The 20,970-nt window shown below is 37.7% G+C and overlaps 1 protein-coding gene across 38 annotated transcripts in view; it reads right to left on the bottom strand.

The window, feature by feature from the left end:
- Window positions 1–79: 79 nt before the first annotated feature.
- Window positions 80–20,970, bottom strand: part of cacna1c (calcium channel, voltage-dependent, L type, alpha 1C subunit) — a 171,220-nt gene continuing 150,329 nt past the window's right edge. For 14 of the 38 annotated variants that reach the window (XM_068219494.2, XM_021474904.3, XM_068219504.2 and 11 more), the window contains 18 exons: window positions 19,749–19,796; window positions 16,092–16,229; window positions 15,890–15,955; window positions 15,676–15,767; window positions 15,441–15,597; window positions 15,111–15,238; window positions 14,903–14,999; window positions 14,632–14,734; window positions 14,420–14,521; window positions 12,990–13,117; window positions 12,755–12,895; window positions 10,026–10,366; window positions 9,875–9,901; window positions 7,971–8,087; window positions 7,740–7,861; window positions 7,551–7,648; window positions 7,127–7,462; window positions 80–6,022 (listed from right to left, as the gene is read on the bottom strand). In XM_068219494.2, coding sequence (XP_068075595.1) covers window positions 5,672–6,022; window positions 7,127–7,462; window positions 7,551–7,648; window positions 7,740–7,861; window positions 7,971–8,087; window positions 9,875–9,901; window positions 10,026–10,366; window positions 12,755–12,895; window positions 12,990–13,117; window positions 14,420–14,521; window positions 14,632–14,734; window positions 14,903–14,999; window positions 15,111–15,238; window positions 15,441–15,597; window positions 15,676–15,767; window positions 15,890–15,955; window positions 16,092–16,229; window positions 19,749–19,796 — 2,592 coding nt within the window. In that variant the 3' untranslated portion in view covers window positions 80–5,671. 38 annotated transcript variants of the gene reach the window in all.

Raw genomic sequence — 20,970 nt, 5'->3', positions numbered from 1 at the left:
TATGCACATTTGTAAGGTGAGATCTTACCTCAGTCATTGTGGGAATCAGTGATGCTCAGAAGATGCAGAAGAACCAAACCTTAGGAAATTCACTTTATTTGCAATTGTTTAATAACATCATTCCTCAGATAAAAATGCAATATTACAGGAATATACAGCAGAGATTAATTTAAAACTTCCTTTCAAGAACCATACAATCTAAAGATATTTTTTAGTTTTTATTTACTGGTAGCGTGCGTTATAAGCAAGACACACTCTGTCACCAAAGACAGACTGACAGATACAGATACAAACTGTACAATCACTTATTTACAAATCCAATTTTTTGTTGTTGTTTTTTTTCTTTTTACTTTTTTTTTGAAAATAGGAGTAGAAAAAGTGATTGAATCTTCAGATTTACGTAGCGTATTCTTTTTAAAATCTAAATGAACAAATGAAAGAATGATGAAATGAAACAAAAGAGTCTCAGCAAAAGTAGAGGAGGGAATGACAGACCATGCAGACGTCTCACAGAGTTCTCAATAACACCTGGGGTCTAAACTCAATTCAATTGTCCAAAATGTGAATGACCTCTGACGGTGTTTTTCGTGAGAGACCTGAATGGTCAGCACTGATGCCTTCGAATTCTACCAAAAGCACGATACGCATCTAATTTTTAATTTAGCTCGCAAAACTAACAAACAGTTTAGGACCTTGAGACAACACTTCCCGTCCGCATCGTCAATCAAAACTATGGAAACTGCTCGTGTGGTAATCAAATAAAGCAACTGAGACAATCCACTCGAAGATTCCTAGTTTTGTGAGTCTGTTGGACCGCAGGAAATTTGCGCCTCTAAAACAGAAACTCCACCAGTCCTACGAGCCAACGAATCAAGCCTCAATGCAATCAAATAGAGCATTACTTGCATCTCTGCAGAAAGAAAGAAGGAACTTGTAAAGAATACAATTTAAAATATATTCACTCATACATGGCATTTGTGCAATATTAACTATTTGAGCTCTTCATCTTTAGTGTTCCTCCCATTTCTTTCTGTTTCTAGTGCTACATTCGCTGGGTGGAACTAGATGTGGGGGAATGCCACTTGAAAACCTCAGAGTGGTTTGTATAAATCTGCATTCATTAGGCCCTATCCTACCCACAATACTGGGTTGCAAATGCGTTAAGTGCACCAAACAGCACTCAGGACCTGTCTGTCGTTAAAACTGCTTTCGTTATCATCCCACCAACCTGTTGAAATGAAACTATGGCAAGATCGACGTTTTTTTAGAACTTAGGGCGAAATTAATATTTACACGACAGCTAAAATCTATGCATAAGTTCATCCTTTACTTGGATTATGTGTACGATGTGTCAAACTAAATGTGGTTTAAATGTGCAAATTGTGATTATTGCATCACCACCTTAGCTTTTAGTTTATCATTAAAACTCATTAACGCACTACATTAACTTATAATATCAAATTAACAGTCATATAAAGGAGGACATTAGAGATACGTGCTACACAAAGGTTAAACCAGAGGGCAGACATTGCACCTGTCCAGGCTTTCTCTGGGTCAGAGGTCAACCCCAACGGCACGCTTCTTCAGTCTGACACATGCACAATTGGCACACAAACACGAATGAACCCAGAAACACCGAACGGCCCGAACGAGTACTTGGACACCAGATGTCCTTAATAAATCCACTAACGTTTTGTGTTTGTGCATCACTGGGTTTATCCATAAAACAACAGAAGACAACCTAAAGATAAAACACAACCTGTCGAACTGCGATAACTTGATAGATTTAACAATGCTGCTCAATTTTTATGGATAGTTTGATAACCAAGGGCTATTATTTTTTTGTTTTCCAAGGGGTTTAGGTATCCAAATGCATACATTCCTTTTTTAAATTGGCGAAAATTGTGTGCACGCTACTGCTACAGATGGCGAACCGATATATAAAGCACAATCAATCAGGAGAGCGACTTACGCTTCCTCTGCTGAAATATCATCCTCCTTCAGCCATTCCCTCCAGCGGTGCGAAATATCTAAACTTCCATCTGATAAATATTTCTCATATATTAAAATATATAAATGAACTTCAGATTCTCTGAGAGAAGAAAAGCTACATTACAACCATTTGGGCAAACACCTCACTGAGCAACTAATAAAATATTCAGTCAAATATTTGGTACATTTCCCCAAGGCCTGAGCGGACAGCTCTCTGTGTTCATTCATTGGCGGTTTCATTCAACACAAGGGCTGCTTTTGTGTCATGAAAGCTTGTAGCTTTTCCACACTGTTCTATCATGTGCAGGTGCTCGGAGGGGAACATGATGTGTTGATCTGAATTAAGCAGCTGTGAAAAAGCCCTCGGATTCAAAAATCCCATGATTAATCTCATTGCACTCCTCCCTCAGCAAAAAACACCCAAACATCCTGCTTTAAAACAGGCCGGAGTTTCAAAAGGAGCTACTGCGGTGAATACGAATGATTAACTCTATATTTCTCTATCATAAATTTAAATGTTCTATCTATACGTAGTCACTACATACATTCTCAAACACGTTTTGCGTGTAGCCATTTTAACCCTGACATTCAGCAGATATAGATGAGTTTATATTGTCTCTTTTTATGAGTTCATTATCTTCTATAAGTCTATAAAAATATACAATCATCGGCTAATGAAGGGAGAGGAGGACTTTGTCTGCTAGGCTGATTTTTCAGACTTCATGCAAATAAAACAAAAACGAGAACCTAAAATTCAAGCTTAGCATCCAAATTCATTGTTTCCAACCTAAACCTCCTCACTGAACACAGATTGTCCATGAGACTTGAGTAATGATGGGGAGGTTTCTAATGTTTTTGCTTAAAGCCTCAAATAAGAGCGAGAATTGATGTGCATGACCAACATTTGAAAGGCGTGAGGGTAGCAATAAAACGCCTTCACTGTGATGTCTGCTGAAGAAAGGACAAGAAGGGTGAGTGAATGAAAAGATAAGGGGGGAAAAAGCGAGAGTGAAAGAGAGAGAGCTGCTCTTGCGTATCATGCACCTTTCAGCTGAGCACAAGATATGCAAAATCATTTTCACACCAACAAGACGCTTCTCTCCTCCGTCTGTATTTACACCTTCGCTCCTCGTCATCAGTGTTTCCTCAATGTTTCAAATGAAAACAAGAAAAGAAGTTACTCAAAACGCTTGGCACACCAAAAGAATCCTCATGCAGAGATAATTGAAACCAACGGAAGAAAAACATCGAACCAAACTGACCCGCACAAGATTATTTCAAAATACTCAATACTCAAATGCACCCGATTTCAAGTATGACAGGTTTCTTCAATTTAAAGTTCTGTAACTTAATACACAACAGTGAATATATTTCTCTCTATCTTAGATTTTTGTACAGCTGTAGTTCTGAAGGAAACTGTTGTACAGTCAAAGTTATTGCATTGTTTTTGCATATCTTGTGGTATGCAAGCACATACGCATGCACTCACGCACTCATTCTGCATAAACTAACACAAACACCACGCAAAATGCACTCGTTTCTGCACTCTGCATATGCTAAACACGGAGAAACTTGCACACGTACACAACCAAGGCCTCGAAATATGCCTGGGGCAGCCTCACAATGACATATGGCACGTGTGTGTAGGAGATATGAGGGTGTGGTGGCGGCTTTGGAACAGAGCAGGTGGGTTCTGGCTACATTTGTCACGTTTGTTTGTTTTGTTTTTTTTACAAGCTTTGCATCATTCAGAACAGAGACCTCCTGTAAACATTCAGGAACTCATTCACAACCAAAAAAAGAAAAAGTAAAACAGCACAGGATTTGACTGGAGACTGAAATAAAATGCCATGTTCGAGGCCTGGAACCAAACGCCAGGACGCTCTGTGTAGAAAGTGAAGAGTCAGCTAGACAAAAATAGTCAATTATCTTTTCATATATGGAAAGAGAGATTTATATCATCTGAAATAATGTGCAAAACGGTGACAAAACTTCTAACCCGGTCTAGTGTGGCACGAACAGAGAGACGCCTGGAAGTGGATTGGTCAGGTTTCTCATCAGCGCATGTGTTTAGGGGACATCTTCCACCCCGTCCACACATTTAACCAACACAATGCTAACGCTTCAACACCTTATTTGCATAATAGATCGATAAATAGTTCTCTGTGTGTCTGCTGAACTGCGTGGAAACAGTGCTAAACCCAGCAGAAAAATATCCTTAACAATTATAGTAATCATAATAGCAATCAATAACATTATATGATGATGATGACGCTGCTGATGTTGGTACTTTCATTATGATGGTCATATATTTAGCCCTGTGTGAACTACATTAGAGTTTTTTTTAATGATGCGCTACCCAGACATCCCTGAATACTCCACCCTTCCTCTCCTCAAAGTGCACCTTTACTGACCTTCAGAAGATCTGCTGTTTCCTGTGTCGAGCAGGTGGGATCATGACAGAATCGCAGCTGTCGGCTGAATGTTTTTCTGGAGATCAGCAGTGAAGAAACATCAGTAGTTTCAGAGCAAACAAATGTCCGATTCAGCAGCAGCAAGGGGAACCATGAGACCTGTCAGTGCTACCTGCGTCCAGGCGAGTGACACTGTTCATTTACAGCTTGAGAGCTACCCCAAAGAAAAGAGAACAAACCCCCCAGCAGAACACTCCACCTCTGACAGGAATAAATAAATAAATAATTTTTGTGTGTCTGTATAAGAGGCATTCGATTCACAACACTGCGTCTGGCATAAACACCTTAAACGGCTTCAATAATAATAGTAATAATTTAAGGTAAAATAAAATAAAACAGCATCTGTGTGCAATCAACAACATTACAATGCTGGAAAACAAAACAGAAAATAAAACCTGAAGCAGATCTGGAATAAAAGGCCACTGATGCAATGACCCATACCTTGCACAGCTCCCAGAAAGCCGTAACGGTACACGAGAAAGAGTAATTCAGGGAATTCAGTCTTCCGCTCGTAAAAAGAAAAGCTATGTGCAGGCTTAGCAAGAGAAGAATGGGTAGAACTCAAACATAAAAAGCAGCAAAAATCCTCAACTGAACACAAGAAAACTGTAGAGGGAGAAAGATAACGTGAGGGTGTTTGCGGACGACACTTCTCCTGAAGAACAAATATATGGATGGATGGAAGGACAGCTCCTTAAAAGGAAAGACAGAGCCGCTCCAATGTGTCCCTCTGAGCATCTCTTGAACCAGTGATGGCTCCTGGACAGCAGATTCCTGATCTGGCCCTCAAGATCCACCTGCTCGGCACCACACATCCACGCCGATGAGTCCAACCGCCACACACAGGTCAGCGCAAACTCGCTCTGTCCTCCCACCGGTGGACAGACCTTACTGCTTGGGCAACAACAGCACATTTTTTCCCTTCATTCCCTGCACGATCAGGGTTTTGTTTTCTTACTGCAATCAAGGTTGTGAGAACTGTGAGGCACTTTTAGAAACACGCACACAAACATGTACACACACCTACTCGCTCGTGCTCTCGCAAACACACGGACAAACTAAAAACCAACTCGGTCTCAGCTAAGCAGAATGGCCTTATACCCCTATAGGTACACGCAACAGACAGGTCAGACTGCAGGACAGCAGTGTCCTCAGAGAGAGCTGGGCTAAGACACAGGACGTCCTCCGTGCTGCTGCTGTTCCCCCTACAAACTCGTGACGCACTCCATGTCCTCATCCTCCATCAGAGGGCTGTTCCGCTGCCCCGCCCCCTCTGACTCCTCTAGCTCCGCCTCCAGTGCCCCATCAGAGCCTGTGGCGGGAGAAAGGCCCAGTGAGAGGCTGCAACGGGACTCCTGCGAGCCAGTGTCTCTGCACTGTATGAAGGGAAGCAGGTTTCCGTTAGCGTTGGGTGGTGCGTTAGCGTTGAGAATGTTGTCTGCCGCGTTCTCCATCTCCTCCATTGTCATGTCACAGGCCTCCGCTATTTCCTGCTTCGCTACCTGGATGAAGGAGGGATCATGTGCATAGCGACCCAAACCCTCAGATATCAATACCTGTGTGGAAAAAGAAAGAGTCTTGCTTTTCTACACTCGTGGATGCAAAAAAGTAAGATGTGAAAAAGTGAAAATATAAAGTTTTACATGCTCTTTTGTAATTACATTTGTAGGCATTTTTTTGTACATTTTATTTAGTTTTTATTACCTTTTATGTCCAAAATTTGATTTTTTTGTTTATTGAATCAAGTGAAATTACTGTTTGCTGAATTACTCATTTATTCTTTATAGACCCTCTTTATATATAATGAAATTAACTTTAAGGAGTTTTTGGTGCAATCATGTTCAGATTATGGACCATTTTCACAAGCTATGACACGTTTAACTGACCTCATAATCTTAAATCCTTGAAGGTTTTTAATAGTTAGATATAAAAAAAAAATGTATGAACATTTATATGCATTCATGAATGCATTGTATTATATCATCTTTGAAAAAAAAATTACCGCTTATGCGAGGTGTTTCTAATGCAGCATCTACGGGGCTGAGAGTAAATTTGATGTTATTTTCTCCTCTGGCTGCCGTCATCAGTCTCACACTATTTTTTTGTCCTTTTTTCTGAAAGTCTTGATAATACCATCGTGGAGTTTTTTCTTTTATTACTTCAGCAAATAGGGTGGTAAAAAAAAATTGTTGTACTCTTCCATTCACTGCGCTCTAAGTTTGCACAGCTATGACAACTTCCACTACTGAGAAACACGGAAATGTGAAAAGTATACAAAGTATACAAAGACAAATGCAGTAAACAAATTACAAGCATTAGCACAAATGCATGAAATACTGTAAAATTAGACCTGAAATTAAAGAATGGTAGGCCCTTGTTTAAATTTTTGTTTGGGCCCTACTCCACTACAATTGATCTTAATGGTGCATAATTTAATAACCTATAGCCTAGTTTAGGTTTAGGGGTGATATTACATAGTTACATTGATGAGTGTGCTCTTTTATTAAAGATGACATACAAAAAAAATCCCACAAAAACATTTTTTCATTGTGAATCTTGCTTTCACCAAAAGTTTGCATAAGTGTTCAGTTTTGACAGTGTGAGGTGTGCATGATGAAATGTTTTATATCTTGTAGAGTATCTTATAAATTGCAGCTTACCGCCTCCACGAGGCTGCCGGCGCTCCCGTGTGCCAGGGATATAGAGTCTCTGCGCGTGACCGGAGGAACTGTAAGGGACACGGGTCGCTGCGCCCTCCCGCTGTGGTTGCCGTTGCTGTCGCTGTACCACGAGCTGCAGTTCACAGACGGCATGCTGCTGTTGAGCTTCTCGTAAGATCCGCTGCCCTCCAGCCGCAGAGAGGGCACAGGCTGATAGCATGGGCCTCCACCGCTGCGGCCACTGGGACTCGCAGGAGGTGTGGAACACAGACGTGTGAACAGTGTCGGAGAGTGACTCCGTCTCAGCAAGGGACTTAACCCTGCCACGGCCAGAGCCTTTGAGAACCAAAAGATGAAAAAAGTGAAAAGGACAGAAAATAACCCTGTCATTCATGAGTGTTTATGCAAATGTGCATGAACTTACCTGATGATGCACTAGGTGCAATGGTAGTGCTGTCTTCTGAGAAACGTCAGGTCTGTTATGCTTTCTCAGACACTCCAAGTGAAAGGAAGACCGTCGACCTGTGTTAGGAAGGAAGTACATGTGACTTCATGGTCATGGAGCTACTCATTGTATAGATTCATCCTAACAGTAATAAATTTGCTCATTTACCCAGTGCAGTAGGGCAGAGGAAGGCCCGTCGCCGTGGAGACTGCCACGGCCTTCTCTCCTCCCCTACTTCTGCCTCCACCATAGGAGCCAGTTGCTTGCTTTCTTCATCCTGAAATTCCAGCCTGTACCCCACACACACATTCAGAGAATATATATATATATATATATATATATATATATATATATAAAAATACTCGTACAAAGAATCTAATAAAACAAGTCAAGTATTACATGTCCATGGAGAGCATGGCCTGATCTCTCTCATCTAAAAATGTTTCATCATATGTCTCATCTGTAGATGCTTCCTCTCGCCGTATTATAGGGAGACGACTGTCACTGGAATCAGAGCTAAACAAAACACACATAAACACACTAAGATGAACTAAAAGCACAACTGCACATGTTTAACAACACTGTTTTAGAAAGTGAGAAACCTCACTTAACCTACAATTAAAAACAATTCTCTTGAAGCTCTCATAAGGCTGTTTACAATGTGAACAATCAATTATAGCAGCGTAAGGTTTGTTTTGTCTGAAGCGCTGATGTCTAACAAACCTTATGACGAAGTTTTGAATGATTGTGTCACATTATAGAAGCACAATTTTTTTTTTTCATGAAACCTTATGATTTTTATAGTAGTTCAAGGGGTACTACATAAAGACCCTCCATAAAAGCAAAGAATTTGTATGATTGTTTTGCATCTGTTGGCAGCACACACACACACACACACACACAAAAAACAGATTAACAAAACAACTTAATACCGGCTGTTTAATGATTTGCAAAAATGACTTGTTAAAATGATTCCTTTGCATTTTGGTCTAAATGAAGAGCCCCTTAAAAATAGCCTGGAAATGACCATGATGATGAACTTCACACACACACTCATTCACGCACACACACACACACACACATACAGACGCACACATACACGCATCTACATTGCCTAGCAGAGCGGTTCTCAACTGGTAAGTCTAATAGCAAGAAAAATAAATAATTGAAAATGTAAATGCTTTCTAATGCAGCTAACCATATAGCACATGCCTATTTATAAAACTGCTGTATGGTACAATTTTTATTACAAAGTAAATGCATGAGGACTTAACCCATTTCAATAATTTAAATCAAAGCATTATCAAATCAAATCTTATAGTATTTCCTATATCTGTGATCAGTGTAACTTTAGTATTTATATAATATATTACTATACTGTGTAGCCTTTTTCTTTTTATATTTTCAGCTTATATTTTTGTTTTAGTAAACTTGTTTTAGTCTTTTTTTATGTATTTAAGTTCAATAAAGATTTTGTGGTTTTGATACTTTAAACTTCAACTTAAATGACTTTTATTATGTAATTTTATGCTCAAAATATCCAAAATGCAATAACGAGCAACTAAATTGTTAATCCATCTTCCAAATCAGTTATTTAAAAACCTTCAAACACTACCATTAGCCTACAATAAGTATAATAAGAACAGATTTTATGGGAAATTGTGTCCATTAGCTACACGCTATATTCTGTGCATGTCTCATCATATCTATTAACAAGCAAAAGTGACTCCAGCCATTTTGGCCAACATATTGTGAGGGAGTAGCATATGTTAATCATAAGTTATAAAAACAAAAAAAAACTCTAAAGCATAGCCTTTAATCATTAAGAGAAATTAAAATCGAATCAACATTGAATGAGCAATAAAAGGTCTTAAAATCGACCTTTGTGGTCCATGCAGCTCTCATATAAAAAGTAACATGATTTAATTATAAAGGATAAGATTTAGAATTTCATTATGGGTTATTGTAGCCTATAATGGATTTTAGAGTAGTTAAAGTTTGTAACAAGATCACTGTGTTCTTTGTAAAAACATTCAGAACATTGTGTCAGATCCATTTATCTTCAAGTAACATGAACCAAACTTCATGTTTTGCAAAACCAGTTGAAATCCGCTGGCCTAAGACATGCTCATTCAGTTATCAGCCAATCAGGAAAGCTGCTCACAAATCCTGACAGTCATTGTTAGGTACAGAGTGGATCTTTCAACACACTGAGATTCAGATCCACCACAGTATGGCAGAGCATACATGAACAGCCCTACAAAGTCATGAGGTCTCTCTTGGTTTCTGTGAGAAGAACGTACCGCATGAAAGTGTCATAGAAACAGCTCCTGGTTCACAAGAAACAATCAGGAATGAGACAAACCATAATCAGGAACTAGAATCTGACAAACCTGAACATCTACGATAACCCGTGCATCAGCAATCAAACACAGAACGCATGTGTCATCATACCTCTTGTTAGGAAAGCACCATGTGGGTCGTGGCAGTGGGATGGTGGTGAGAGGAGGCCCTGTTTGTCCGTCCACCGTGCTGACAGTAGGTTTGGGATAGCGGTGTCCGATGGCGGTGTTGTTGGCGTTGTTGATGTTGGCGTTGGATCCTGAGGAAGAGTAACTGCTGGGAGTGAAGGTGGAGTCCACCAGCTTCTGATGAGAGGGAGATTCAGCCTCGCCGGGACTCCCGGATTTACTGATGTGCAATGGCCGCTGTGTGGTGAAGGACTGTGGGAAGGAGACGTGGCCATCACTCTGATGGTAGTAGTTTACATGGTTACCGAAGAGGCCACCAGACCGCTGCAAAGATAAACATGTGTCACTTCTATGAAAATTTATCCCCGCCTCCACCTGCCCCAAAGACCTTGTTTACGTCTGGTATTACAGTTTTTCTCGGTCGCTTTGGCGCATTTACATTTGCACAACAGTTAATGTATTTCTCATTTGTGCACATCATAGTAGCAGGTTTTCATTCCTTCCAACAATTTGCAAATGCTTTTGGGCATGCATCAATTGCTTTCATACAACTCTCTGCTGTTTTATAACATTATAATTTGCTTATGTCATGTTACTCAAAGTTAACTAAACTTGTGAATGCTGAACAGTCATTCTATATAAAACTAATAGTCCTCATATTTTATTAATATTAATTTATTACTTCAGTTATTACATATAAAAATGTTGAACTAGTTGTCAAAATCTGTCAAGCAATTTTTATGAAAAAAATGTACATCTTTTTTTTCTGAAAATGTCTTCTAAATTTAACAACTTCATGAATGATTTACAGACCTGTGTATGTTGTAGGTTCAGTTCCAATATCTACTCCAATATAGTTTACAGTTGTGCACAGCTCTACTAAAAGAAAGTTTGTTTGTTGTAAATAAGGGTTTATTTATTCTTTTGTACAATGCTGTGAATTAATCAGAATTGCAAAGAGCAAATTCAGTAAAAATGTGAAACATACATATTCTGTTTCTTGTTCTCAGATACCTCACTAAATGGAGTGATGTCTAACTCTACTGTAGTTTTCAAATGGCTTGTGAAAATAGTATAGTGCTGTATAGAGCTGTCTAGAGCATTTTCAGGAGATATCACCAAATCTGACTTTTTTCCATTGGAAGAAATGTACAAAGTAAAGTGTCATAATGAAAACATGACAACGCCATTTGACTATCTTGTTCATAAACAATGGTGTCAGGACTTTTCATCTTGATGACACTGACACTTTCATTGACATGAACACTTGCTTTTGAGAAATAAGCTATCAATTTAGAGAAAGTGACATGCTTTTGGTTTTGCAGTTTGCACTAATTGTTTTGAGAAATGCATTACCTGTTGTGCAAATGTAAATAGTGTTGTGATAAATGCACCAAAGTGACTGAAAAAAACTGTAACATCTTCTGCATTTTTGGCATTAATTTACTCCAAATACAAATTTTTGTGACTGATATAACATTTTATATGTTTAAATTTACAGTATTTATGTGAAGGATAAACATTAAGCACTGACAGACATTGATTTTTTTCTGATTGTAGGGATGCAGGGTATTTCTGCGTCCATATCAATATCCACCAAGAAATGCTATTTTTTATGTTAAGGTTTTCAGTTTGATAATAAAATTACATCAATATCTTTAATAAATTATTATTTTTTTTCTGCTTCACAGGCTTCTGCCTGCCGCAGTTTTATTATTTTACTGGTCTTCTGATTTTGGTTAATGTTTAGAGACTTGGTAGCTTTATTTACTACACAATTACTTGTGTTAACTTTGACTAATATTTACATTTGTTTAATTATTTAAACAATGAAAGTGTGACAAACATGCAAAGAAAAAAAAAAGAAATCATCTTTTTAATATATCAGCTATCATCCTCTAAATCTAAAGAGTTTTCAGTTATCGGTCAAAATTCTATGGTGCATCCCTAGTTTACTCCAATTAGTTGGTACTCATTTTTATATTCTGTCAGCATTTGTCTGGTCATGAATTGTCTGTCAAGTCACAAAATGTAATCTTTTGATTGTTATACTAATCCACACTTACCTCACTACATTTATCTTGTAATCTTTTTATATTTACCATCATTTACTTTAAAAATCCATTCCATTACATTTTTAGCTGTATTTAGTGTTATTGGCTTATAACTGGATCATTCAACAAATGTTATTACCATGTAAACAAAGCCAAACAGAATACAGACACACAGTGAGAAAACAAACAAATTTACTTCCTCCGTTCACTCTGCACTCACTTTGAGAAAGCAGGGATGCTTTAGTTTTCTAAATTGCCTAAAATATACTTGAATGAATCAATAAATCATGATTCCTAATAGGACTATTTAGATTTTCCTTTTAAACGTGTTTATAATCATCTGATATGTGTGATGATGGCAAAGCGCTGCTCCTTAATGAAGCCTGCTAACTCTAGATGAACAGCTCATAATATCCAAACTTTTTATGATTCTAATGATTGAACGTAATGATTTTGTTGTCTTATTAACAAATGAGAAAGCAATTCAAGGCTCTATAATGCTGAGCAATAAATCAAAACAAGCAGCTCTGCTACAGCCAGGAAAGGTCTCTGGTTTGAAGATCTGGCTGATTGACCCATGCAGGTGGGCAAAAGCTCCAGCAGCAGAAGCGATGATGTGAGCAGAGCCGAGGAGAGGAAAAAAGAGACATTATCAGACCTTTACCCTGAAGATATCATCCTCAGAAGCAGCACACACAGTTTCCTTCATGGCCCTTTCCAGCTCCTCCTCCACGGTCAAGTCTCCTGATATCGCTCTTCTGATCTCTGGACCCATATCATGTAGTGTTCGCAGGCCAGCCTGGTCACAACACACACACATGTGCATGTTCATATGCACACAAAGACACTTGTCAGTTTAATTATGAAAGTGTGCATTGGTCTGCTGTACCCACCTGCAGTGAAAGAGCAGTCTTTGGGGGTATTTTGGCCACCAGGCCCTGTTCCTTGCGCTTCTTGAATTTCCTGAAGTATTCCTGAATTAGGAATGTAGCATAGAACTTCCCCACTGTGACTTCATCATCTGTGGCCAAGATAAAACACAATCAGATATGGCAAGCCTTTGTTTATTGTGTTGTTTGGACTTTACATTTCTTCCTGCATTTTTCTTATTGCTAAATAAATCTACGGCATGTTCTGACAACATATTAATTCTGAATCCTCGATTCTTGTCATGAACAAGAAACAAGTTAGGCACTACTACACACTACTTCTCTGTAATGATCCATGGGATGTCATTGAGAAGGAATTAGCTTACATCACAGATTTGATGGAACCCATCTTGAATAGCCAAAAATAAATAAACATAACAAAAAGAATAAACAGACTTTCCATTGGGAAGTTGTGAGGCATCCCAGGTCCAGCCAGTTGTCATCTACGATGCCACACTACTGATACTGGACATGAATAAATCTTTCTAGGTCGCGAGTTGGGTACATGCTATCAAATTAACTACTGTATGCTTCCGCACATGTTTTGGTCATGTTATAAACTTACCAAGTTATGGCAATTATTATTTAATTTATTTTAATATAATTTGCATGTATCAATTGGCCCTCTGCCCTATTATAGGAATATTTGGTTTAATCACATATGCCAATTTAGACAATAATACTAAAAGCCTTATTTCTTTTTCAGCATTAATTGCTAGATATCTTATACTGCTAAAATGGAAGGACAAATTTCCTCCAACTTTTAATCATTGGATTAGAAATCTTATGCACCATCTTACAATGTAGAAGATTCGGTACTCCACCAAAGGTTGCAGACAAAAATGTATCTTACTTGGCAGCCAGTGCTTACATATATAGAGCAAATAAATCCAAATTTAATATTTGCAGATTGGCCATTGATTATTTGTTTCTCACATTTTTTTCTACCATCCATTTTATTTTATTTTAACTACTACCTATATTATTAAATTTTAATTTTATTTTATTTTTTCTAAGCCTATTGTATTTATTGTGTATAAATATACAAAGATGAGTGAAAATATAAGGGAACTTTTATTTATTTCTATTCGTATATGTATGTATGTATGTATATAGCATGACATGATGTAAAACAGATTAAAAATGTGCATAATATATTGTTTAGAAATGGTACAGTGGAGATGTGGGTTCTGTTGGAGCAAAGATAATTTGTCTCTGTTTTTCATATTTTTTAAAGTTGTTGTTTTATTGAGCAAAAGGTTATTAAAAAGATCTGAACAAGAGAAAAAAATAACTATTCTTTGAAAGACTCTTTTAAAATCATACCAAAATATTACAGACCAATCCTTTGAATGCTGCTCAATGTAATAAATAGCCTTTTTAACACCACTGACCTCCAGCAGGGGGAACAACTTGATCCAGCAGCTTCATGCTTGTCCTCTTCCAAATCTTCTTCACGATGGCCCTAAGTTCCTCATTCGCCTGCTCCAGGTTACCTGAAACAAGCACATGCAAACAGTGACTTTTTGTTAATATGACCAAACTTTGATGAGTGTATTTGTGCATGTGTATATGATCTCCATGACTATCAGTGACATTTACACACCTTCGGTTTTGATGCGTAGAGCCGTTCGTACCAGGGCAAAAAGAGTTGCATTAAACATCACCGTTCCATCACTATTGAGAGGCATGTTCATGGACACAAGTCGCTGCAAATGCACACAAAAATTAAGTTATGTGTACAATGCACTGCAAAACATTAATAAGCACTTATGTATGTATATATATATATATATATATATATATATATATATATATATATATATATATATATATATATATATATATATATATATATATATATATGATGTTTTTACCTTGCATGCCACTCTATGTGGACAAAGCTTTCCAAATCCAAGAGGTGGCTGAATTCTGCGCAGTAACGTGACTACATCCAGATGCTTTATCCGACCCCTGCATGATAATATTAATTTGAATAATCTAAGTATAAGTATATCTCTTTAAAAAACATTGATGATTAGAGAAAGTGCAAGTGAGAAAGTTGGCAAAACAGGAGTGACTGACTTAGCCTCAGGATCATATTCTGCCCATATTCTTTTGAACTCATCTAGATGATGCGGTCCCAGTATCGACCAATCCCGTGTTAAATAGTCAAAGTTGTCCATGATGACAGCCACAAAAAGGTTAATGATCTGCGGGAGAGGAAGAATCTAAATCACAGTGGCTCACAAACCCCTGAATCACACCCGCTGCTTCTATTATTATGGATACGATAAACACTGTACGGAGGGGGTAAAAGATGTCATGCTGGGAGAGAAGATTTGACAGCAACATTCACAGCTGATATACAATAACAAAGTTGCTTACTGGAAAGATATATCGATGTCAACTCACCAGGAAGGCGCAAAGCATATAAAAGCTAACAAAGTAGAAGATGGCAAAGTGACTGCCACAGTCTTCGCTGGAATGGTTGATCTCTGACCCCTTCTCACAAGGGCGGTTTGGAGAACAGGCCAGCATGATTTCCTGCCACGCCTCTCCTGTCGCACACCTACACAAATACACAAGCTCAGAGTGAGAAAGAGACACCAAATGAGTGATGGAGAGAGAGAGCTAGATGGAAACTGACCTGAAGAGAAGCAGAACAGCCTGAGGAAATGTCTGAAAGTTGTTGTTTCGGTTGATCTGACTGTTGTCCCTCAGGGCGATTTTGCCAAACATCTGTGGAGTCAAAAATACATCATGAATTGTGCACAAGTACAGGAGCTGTAACAGACATCAATGCACCTCTTTGGGGAAAGAGGAGGAGGAAGTTTGGAAGAGCAAATAAAGCTGCATCTGACCTGCATCCCAATGACGGCATAAATGAAGAACAGCATTACGATCAGCAATGCAACATAGGGAAGAGCCTGTGAACAAGGACAAGGAAAAGACAAAGGTGTTTAATTGCTCTTAAAACTCAACTCTAGGCATAAAATCTAGTGTGTAAATCTGGATCACATCACATTTACACAAGAAAGCACTGTCTAATTTAATTCTACTCACCTGAAAGGATTTAATGAAGGTCCAGAGCAACGTCCGAATACCCTCTCCCCGAGACAGGAGCTTCACCAGCCTCATCACGCGGAACAGCCGAAAGAATGTGATTGAGATCCTGGCGTTATCCTCAGTGTTTTGGAGGCCCTTTTTCAGCATGACAGACACACACATTTGCATGTTTATGGAAAACCAAAAACAAGCACACACATATATTTATACACCCAGCCATTGGTGTAGAAATTCAAAGTGACACACACATACACGCATAATTAGGTTAATATGTGTACAGCATGTTAGACACGTTCACTAAGAGCAAACTACAGAGACACAGACAATGTCTGGTGGCTTTATGAAATAAATGACAATATTCCAAATGGATGCAAAGCATTTACAGACATCGACCACAATACACATTGCCTCTAATTTATTTCTTTTCAGCTAATCGCATATAATTTATAAACAACCTATAGTACATACTTGACATAGAAGCATTAATACTGTATTTCAAAGGTGATATTAGAACTGACATACAGAACTCGTCACAAACACAGACACTAATCTGCAGACAAACTTTATCAGATTTGATCAAATCTATAATCAATTTCAGCCACTTCATGACCTAAATCAAAATCAAGACATAAAAAGTTACATTATTAAGACATAAATGAGTCAAAAAGACATAAGAAAAAAAATAATCATTATAAATTATAATAATATTAGTTACTATTGTCAATAAGTTTACATGTTTGATTGTCATTATTAGAACCCTTCTCTCAAAATCTGCTGTCAATTTTTTTTATTTCATAATAATCTAAACATCAATTTTTACTTTAGGTAGTTGTTATGTTTTATCTCATAGTAACTTTATCCAAAGTTTAACCTCAGAATTAATTTTTTTATAAATATGAATACATTATGATTATTAAAACGCACTATTCATTTTGCTTATGTGGCATACATACTGTTTTTTCACTTTTTAAAAATGTTATTTGATATACTCTAAATATTAAACATAACAACTGCTCTTCTTATTAAAAGGTGCACTCAGTAGTTCTTACATGGAGATTAACTGTAGTTTTAAAAAGTTGTTTAAATTAATATCAATAAACACTGGTATAAAATAAAATCAGCAGTCAAATTAGTTGCCTGAATAAACTATTTTTTCTACATTGGGAGGCCCATCTAATAGGAGCTGATGTTTTGAAATCTCATAATACTTTTTTAATATATTTAGCATGATTCTTGTTGTCTGATACTCTTGCTTGTAGACTAAATGTCTAATACAGTATGTCTGACAGTAGTAGCATGACAGTTTACCCAAAAATGCAAATTACCTCACCATTTACTCTGCCTCAGAGTAAATCAGGGTTCTGTCTTCTGAACACTAGATAAGTTTTTTAAAAAAAAATGCTGGTTGATGATACCCAATAACTTTTAAGTCCTGGTTAGAACACACGATTTTGTCATGATTTCAGTAGGATTTCCTTGACAAAGGGTGTCGTGGTGAGTTGTAAATGAAAATTGGACGTCATGACACAAGATTTAATTGTTTCTTCTCTTGTAATGTGCATAGTTCACAACAACCAATACCATGTGTGCGGCGCCTCACACAGAAGGTCTAGCATGTTTAATTTTGTCCCAATATTCACGACGAGATCTGTCACGTGGGTGACACTGGACAATAGAAGCACATAATTTCTCAGTTACATCCGCGGGTGTTGCCGTTAATCCGTGGGTCATGTAATCAAAAAATAGGCTGCATATTTACTGCATATTTATAGGTGGTATCGGGTGAATAAGATCAATCATTGGTTATGCAAACTTTAACTACTTTCTCTAAAACATTAAAGTGTTTTAAGCAACTTTATTTGACAGACTGGCACACATATGCAGACATCTGCATTCTCACAATAAGTTTCTGAGTTCTCTCAGCCTTCCAACCGAGTTTGTTATTCCAAGGCAATCTAGAAACACTTCAGTGGTGTAAAAGGCTAAATCACTTAATTAAACTAATTAAATTGAAACTGACCGGCTCAAAGGATGATTTTGTCATTAAAAATGGAAACATTTTAATAGAAGTTTATCTAAAACTGTGAATATTTTACTTTTTTACTTTTTTTTTTATTTAGGCCAGATTTTATTTTAACAAACCACTTTGTGCTTTGGCGCTGAAGCATATAGCAAACTGCTTTTGAAGTACTTCACCTAAAATGTTATTCGTTATTCTTGTTTATCTAGTAGATAACTGACCAACAAAAAATACATTGGAATGAAGATATAAATTGTACCAAACAAAATACGTTTCAAAAAGATATTTTTTCCAAGAAAAATATACTAATTATTTTTTTGTTTGTGCCATCCACTACTCAACTGTGCCAATGGATGATTTGTTTCACACTGTGGAAAATAAGGATTTAATTAATGCTTCACTGTAATTGTTGTATCACAAACCTCTGTTATATATTAGCTATTTTTTAATAAGTCATTATTTTGTCTTGCGCACCCGATTTTCCCTTGGTGCTGATGTGATTGAATTTTTTCCGTCTCACTTGCGGCAAGTTCAGGCTAGGAAGGGTTTAATAAGCAACTCATGGCTTGAAAATATACATTTAGATTTAAAAGAAAATATCTTAATATTAAAAAGAAAATATACATTTGATCTTATCAATGTCATAACGAATGCCCTTAATGTAGCCTATTTGTCAGCAGGCATGAGTGACATAAGATTAAAAAAAACAAACATTGAAATTAAAATTGGAAATATTGTTATAGCAACACTTGTAACTGTTTTAAAAAATAAGGCTCGTCACAGGATGACTGATCGTTAAGGAACGTGTAGTCTGGCACATTTGTTACCTGAGACAAATTTAAGATTTTATCAAGACAAAATTGCATAATCTGACATAGTGGCTTTCATAACTGACAATAAAAAATGTGTGATCTCACCGGGGCTTTAGTTAGGAAAACAGTAGAAGGAAAACAAATACTCTGGAAGTTGATGCATGCCATCAACCAGCTTTATTCAAAATAACTTCTCTAGTGTTCAGCAGAAGAAAGCAAATTAAATTGGTTTTGAACAAGTGAATGGTGAGTAAAGTATGACAAAGATTTATTTTATGGGTGAAAAGTCCAAAAATATAAGTTTATCTTTAGTTTGATGTTGAATCAACACTACTAGATGTAACTACATGTGTAACCTAAGGAAAAAAAATCTCAAAAACCTACAAAATCTGCACACACATGGCCTGTAAAAATTCATCACACAAACCAAGCAAAACTGCAAATAAGCTTCATGCATGTGGACATCAGACAGGAAATCGTCTTTTCACAAGCCCCCAGCTGATTTCAGAGCTCTGCCACACTGGTGGTGAACTGTCACACCAGAGCAGACCAGCAGAGGCTGACACTGGACCACACACATAGAGAGCGATGACCATGTGACTACAGCGCACCAATGACAGGCATTACAGCCTAGGGGAGGGGAGAGGTTGAGGCGATGGACACAAAACCAGCATAAACATGTGCCTGCCCAATGCCACAGTGATGAGAGAGAACACGTGCATTCATGCCGAAGTCACGTGGTGAATGACAGGTGGTGATGGACAGGTCGACAAGGTGACGGGTGGAATGAGAGGTGTGGTTTTGGTTACCGTTGGTCCGTACCATTGGTCTTACCACAGAGGAGGGGGGAGAGGAGGAGGGGTCAGCTGGCTTTAAAGAAAGGCAGACAGATGAAAGCTATAGCAGCGCCGACCACCCAATGTACACCTGTGTTCGTGTGTGTGTGCATGGGAAATGTGTCCATCAGTGTGCTTGGAGGTACATTTGTTGGGTCTTTTACAGGGACGCCTCATAGCAGGTCTGTCTTTCTGCCAGCTGAGGGTGCTACAGCACATGGTCCGTGTGAGGAGGAGCCATACGCTGTTTTTGCAGCCGCAGACTGGAGAATGGGTTGGTGACACACGCAGACACATGCACAGATTCGACATCTTTCATGAGTCCAGAATCTCTAAGCAGGTCTTTCATGGTGTGTGTATGTGTGTTGCAGTGGGTGACTGTATGTAGATGTGTGCTGATTTTCTACATGCAGATAGACTGGTGTCTAAATCCTTTGCAGTGCCACGATAGGCTCAAAAATTATACGTTTTCATGATTTTTGTGGTGGAGACTGGTGGAGTTTTTTTTAGGTAGAACTGCAGAGGATCTGGCAACCCCAACCATGCATGTAGCACACACATTACAGAACTGGGTCAGCAGTGTAACTTGTTCCAAATGTGCATCTGTGAGACAGTTACCATGATAAAATCTCCACACAGAACCACTTTCAGAGGACTGCCCCATATCACAGATGTTATCTCACATTGCACAAATACAGAGATTTGGCACACACTGGTAAACGCTGCCCCCTGAAGGGTACAATCTTGACCATAGGCTGGCTGACACAGTTCAAATGTTAGGTTAATCTCATGAAAATAAGTGTTTGGGTCATATTTTTACCCTAAAACAAACGAAGAAAAAAGTACAAGCAATAATAAATGAAGTCAATGATGATAAAATAATTGTAAAATAATATTTTACATAAGACAATTCCTATTTTTAAACCAGTAAGATTATCAGATGTGATATTGTGTGATATATGTCAATCTAGGGCCATATATAGTTGCAAAATAGAAAGATTTGCAAACAGAAAATAAAATACTGAGCAAAAAAATAATTAAACAAATGCAAATCTCCAAAAAAACCAAGGCGAAAATAAATTTTTGTGAAATAAAAATGCATTTTGCTAACAAAAATAAAGAACTGCTAAAGGAAAATTAAGTTTTGAGAAATAAAACTGTAATTTTTAAACAAAAAAAGAACTGCAAATAAAAATCAAGCAGTGCAA

This window comes from Danio rerio, chromosome 4, assembly GCF_049306965.1.
Source record: "Danio rerio strain Tuebingen ecotype United States chromosome 4, GRCz12tu, whole genome shotgun sequence".
NCBI lineage: Eukaryota > Metazoa > Chordata > Actinopteri > Cypriniformes > Danionidae > Danio > Danio rerio.
This window is presented reverse-complemented; position numbering and strand designations above follow the sequence as displayed.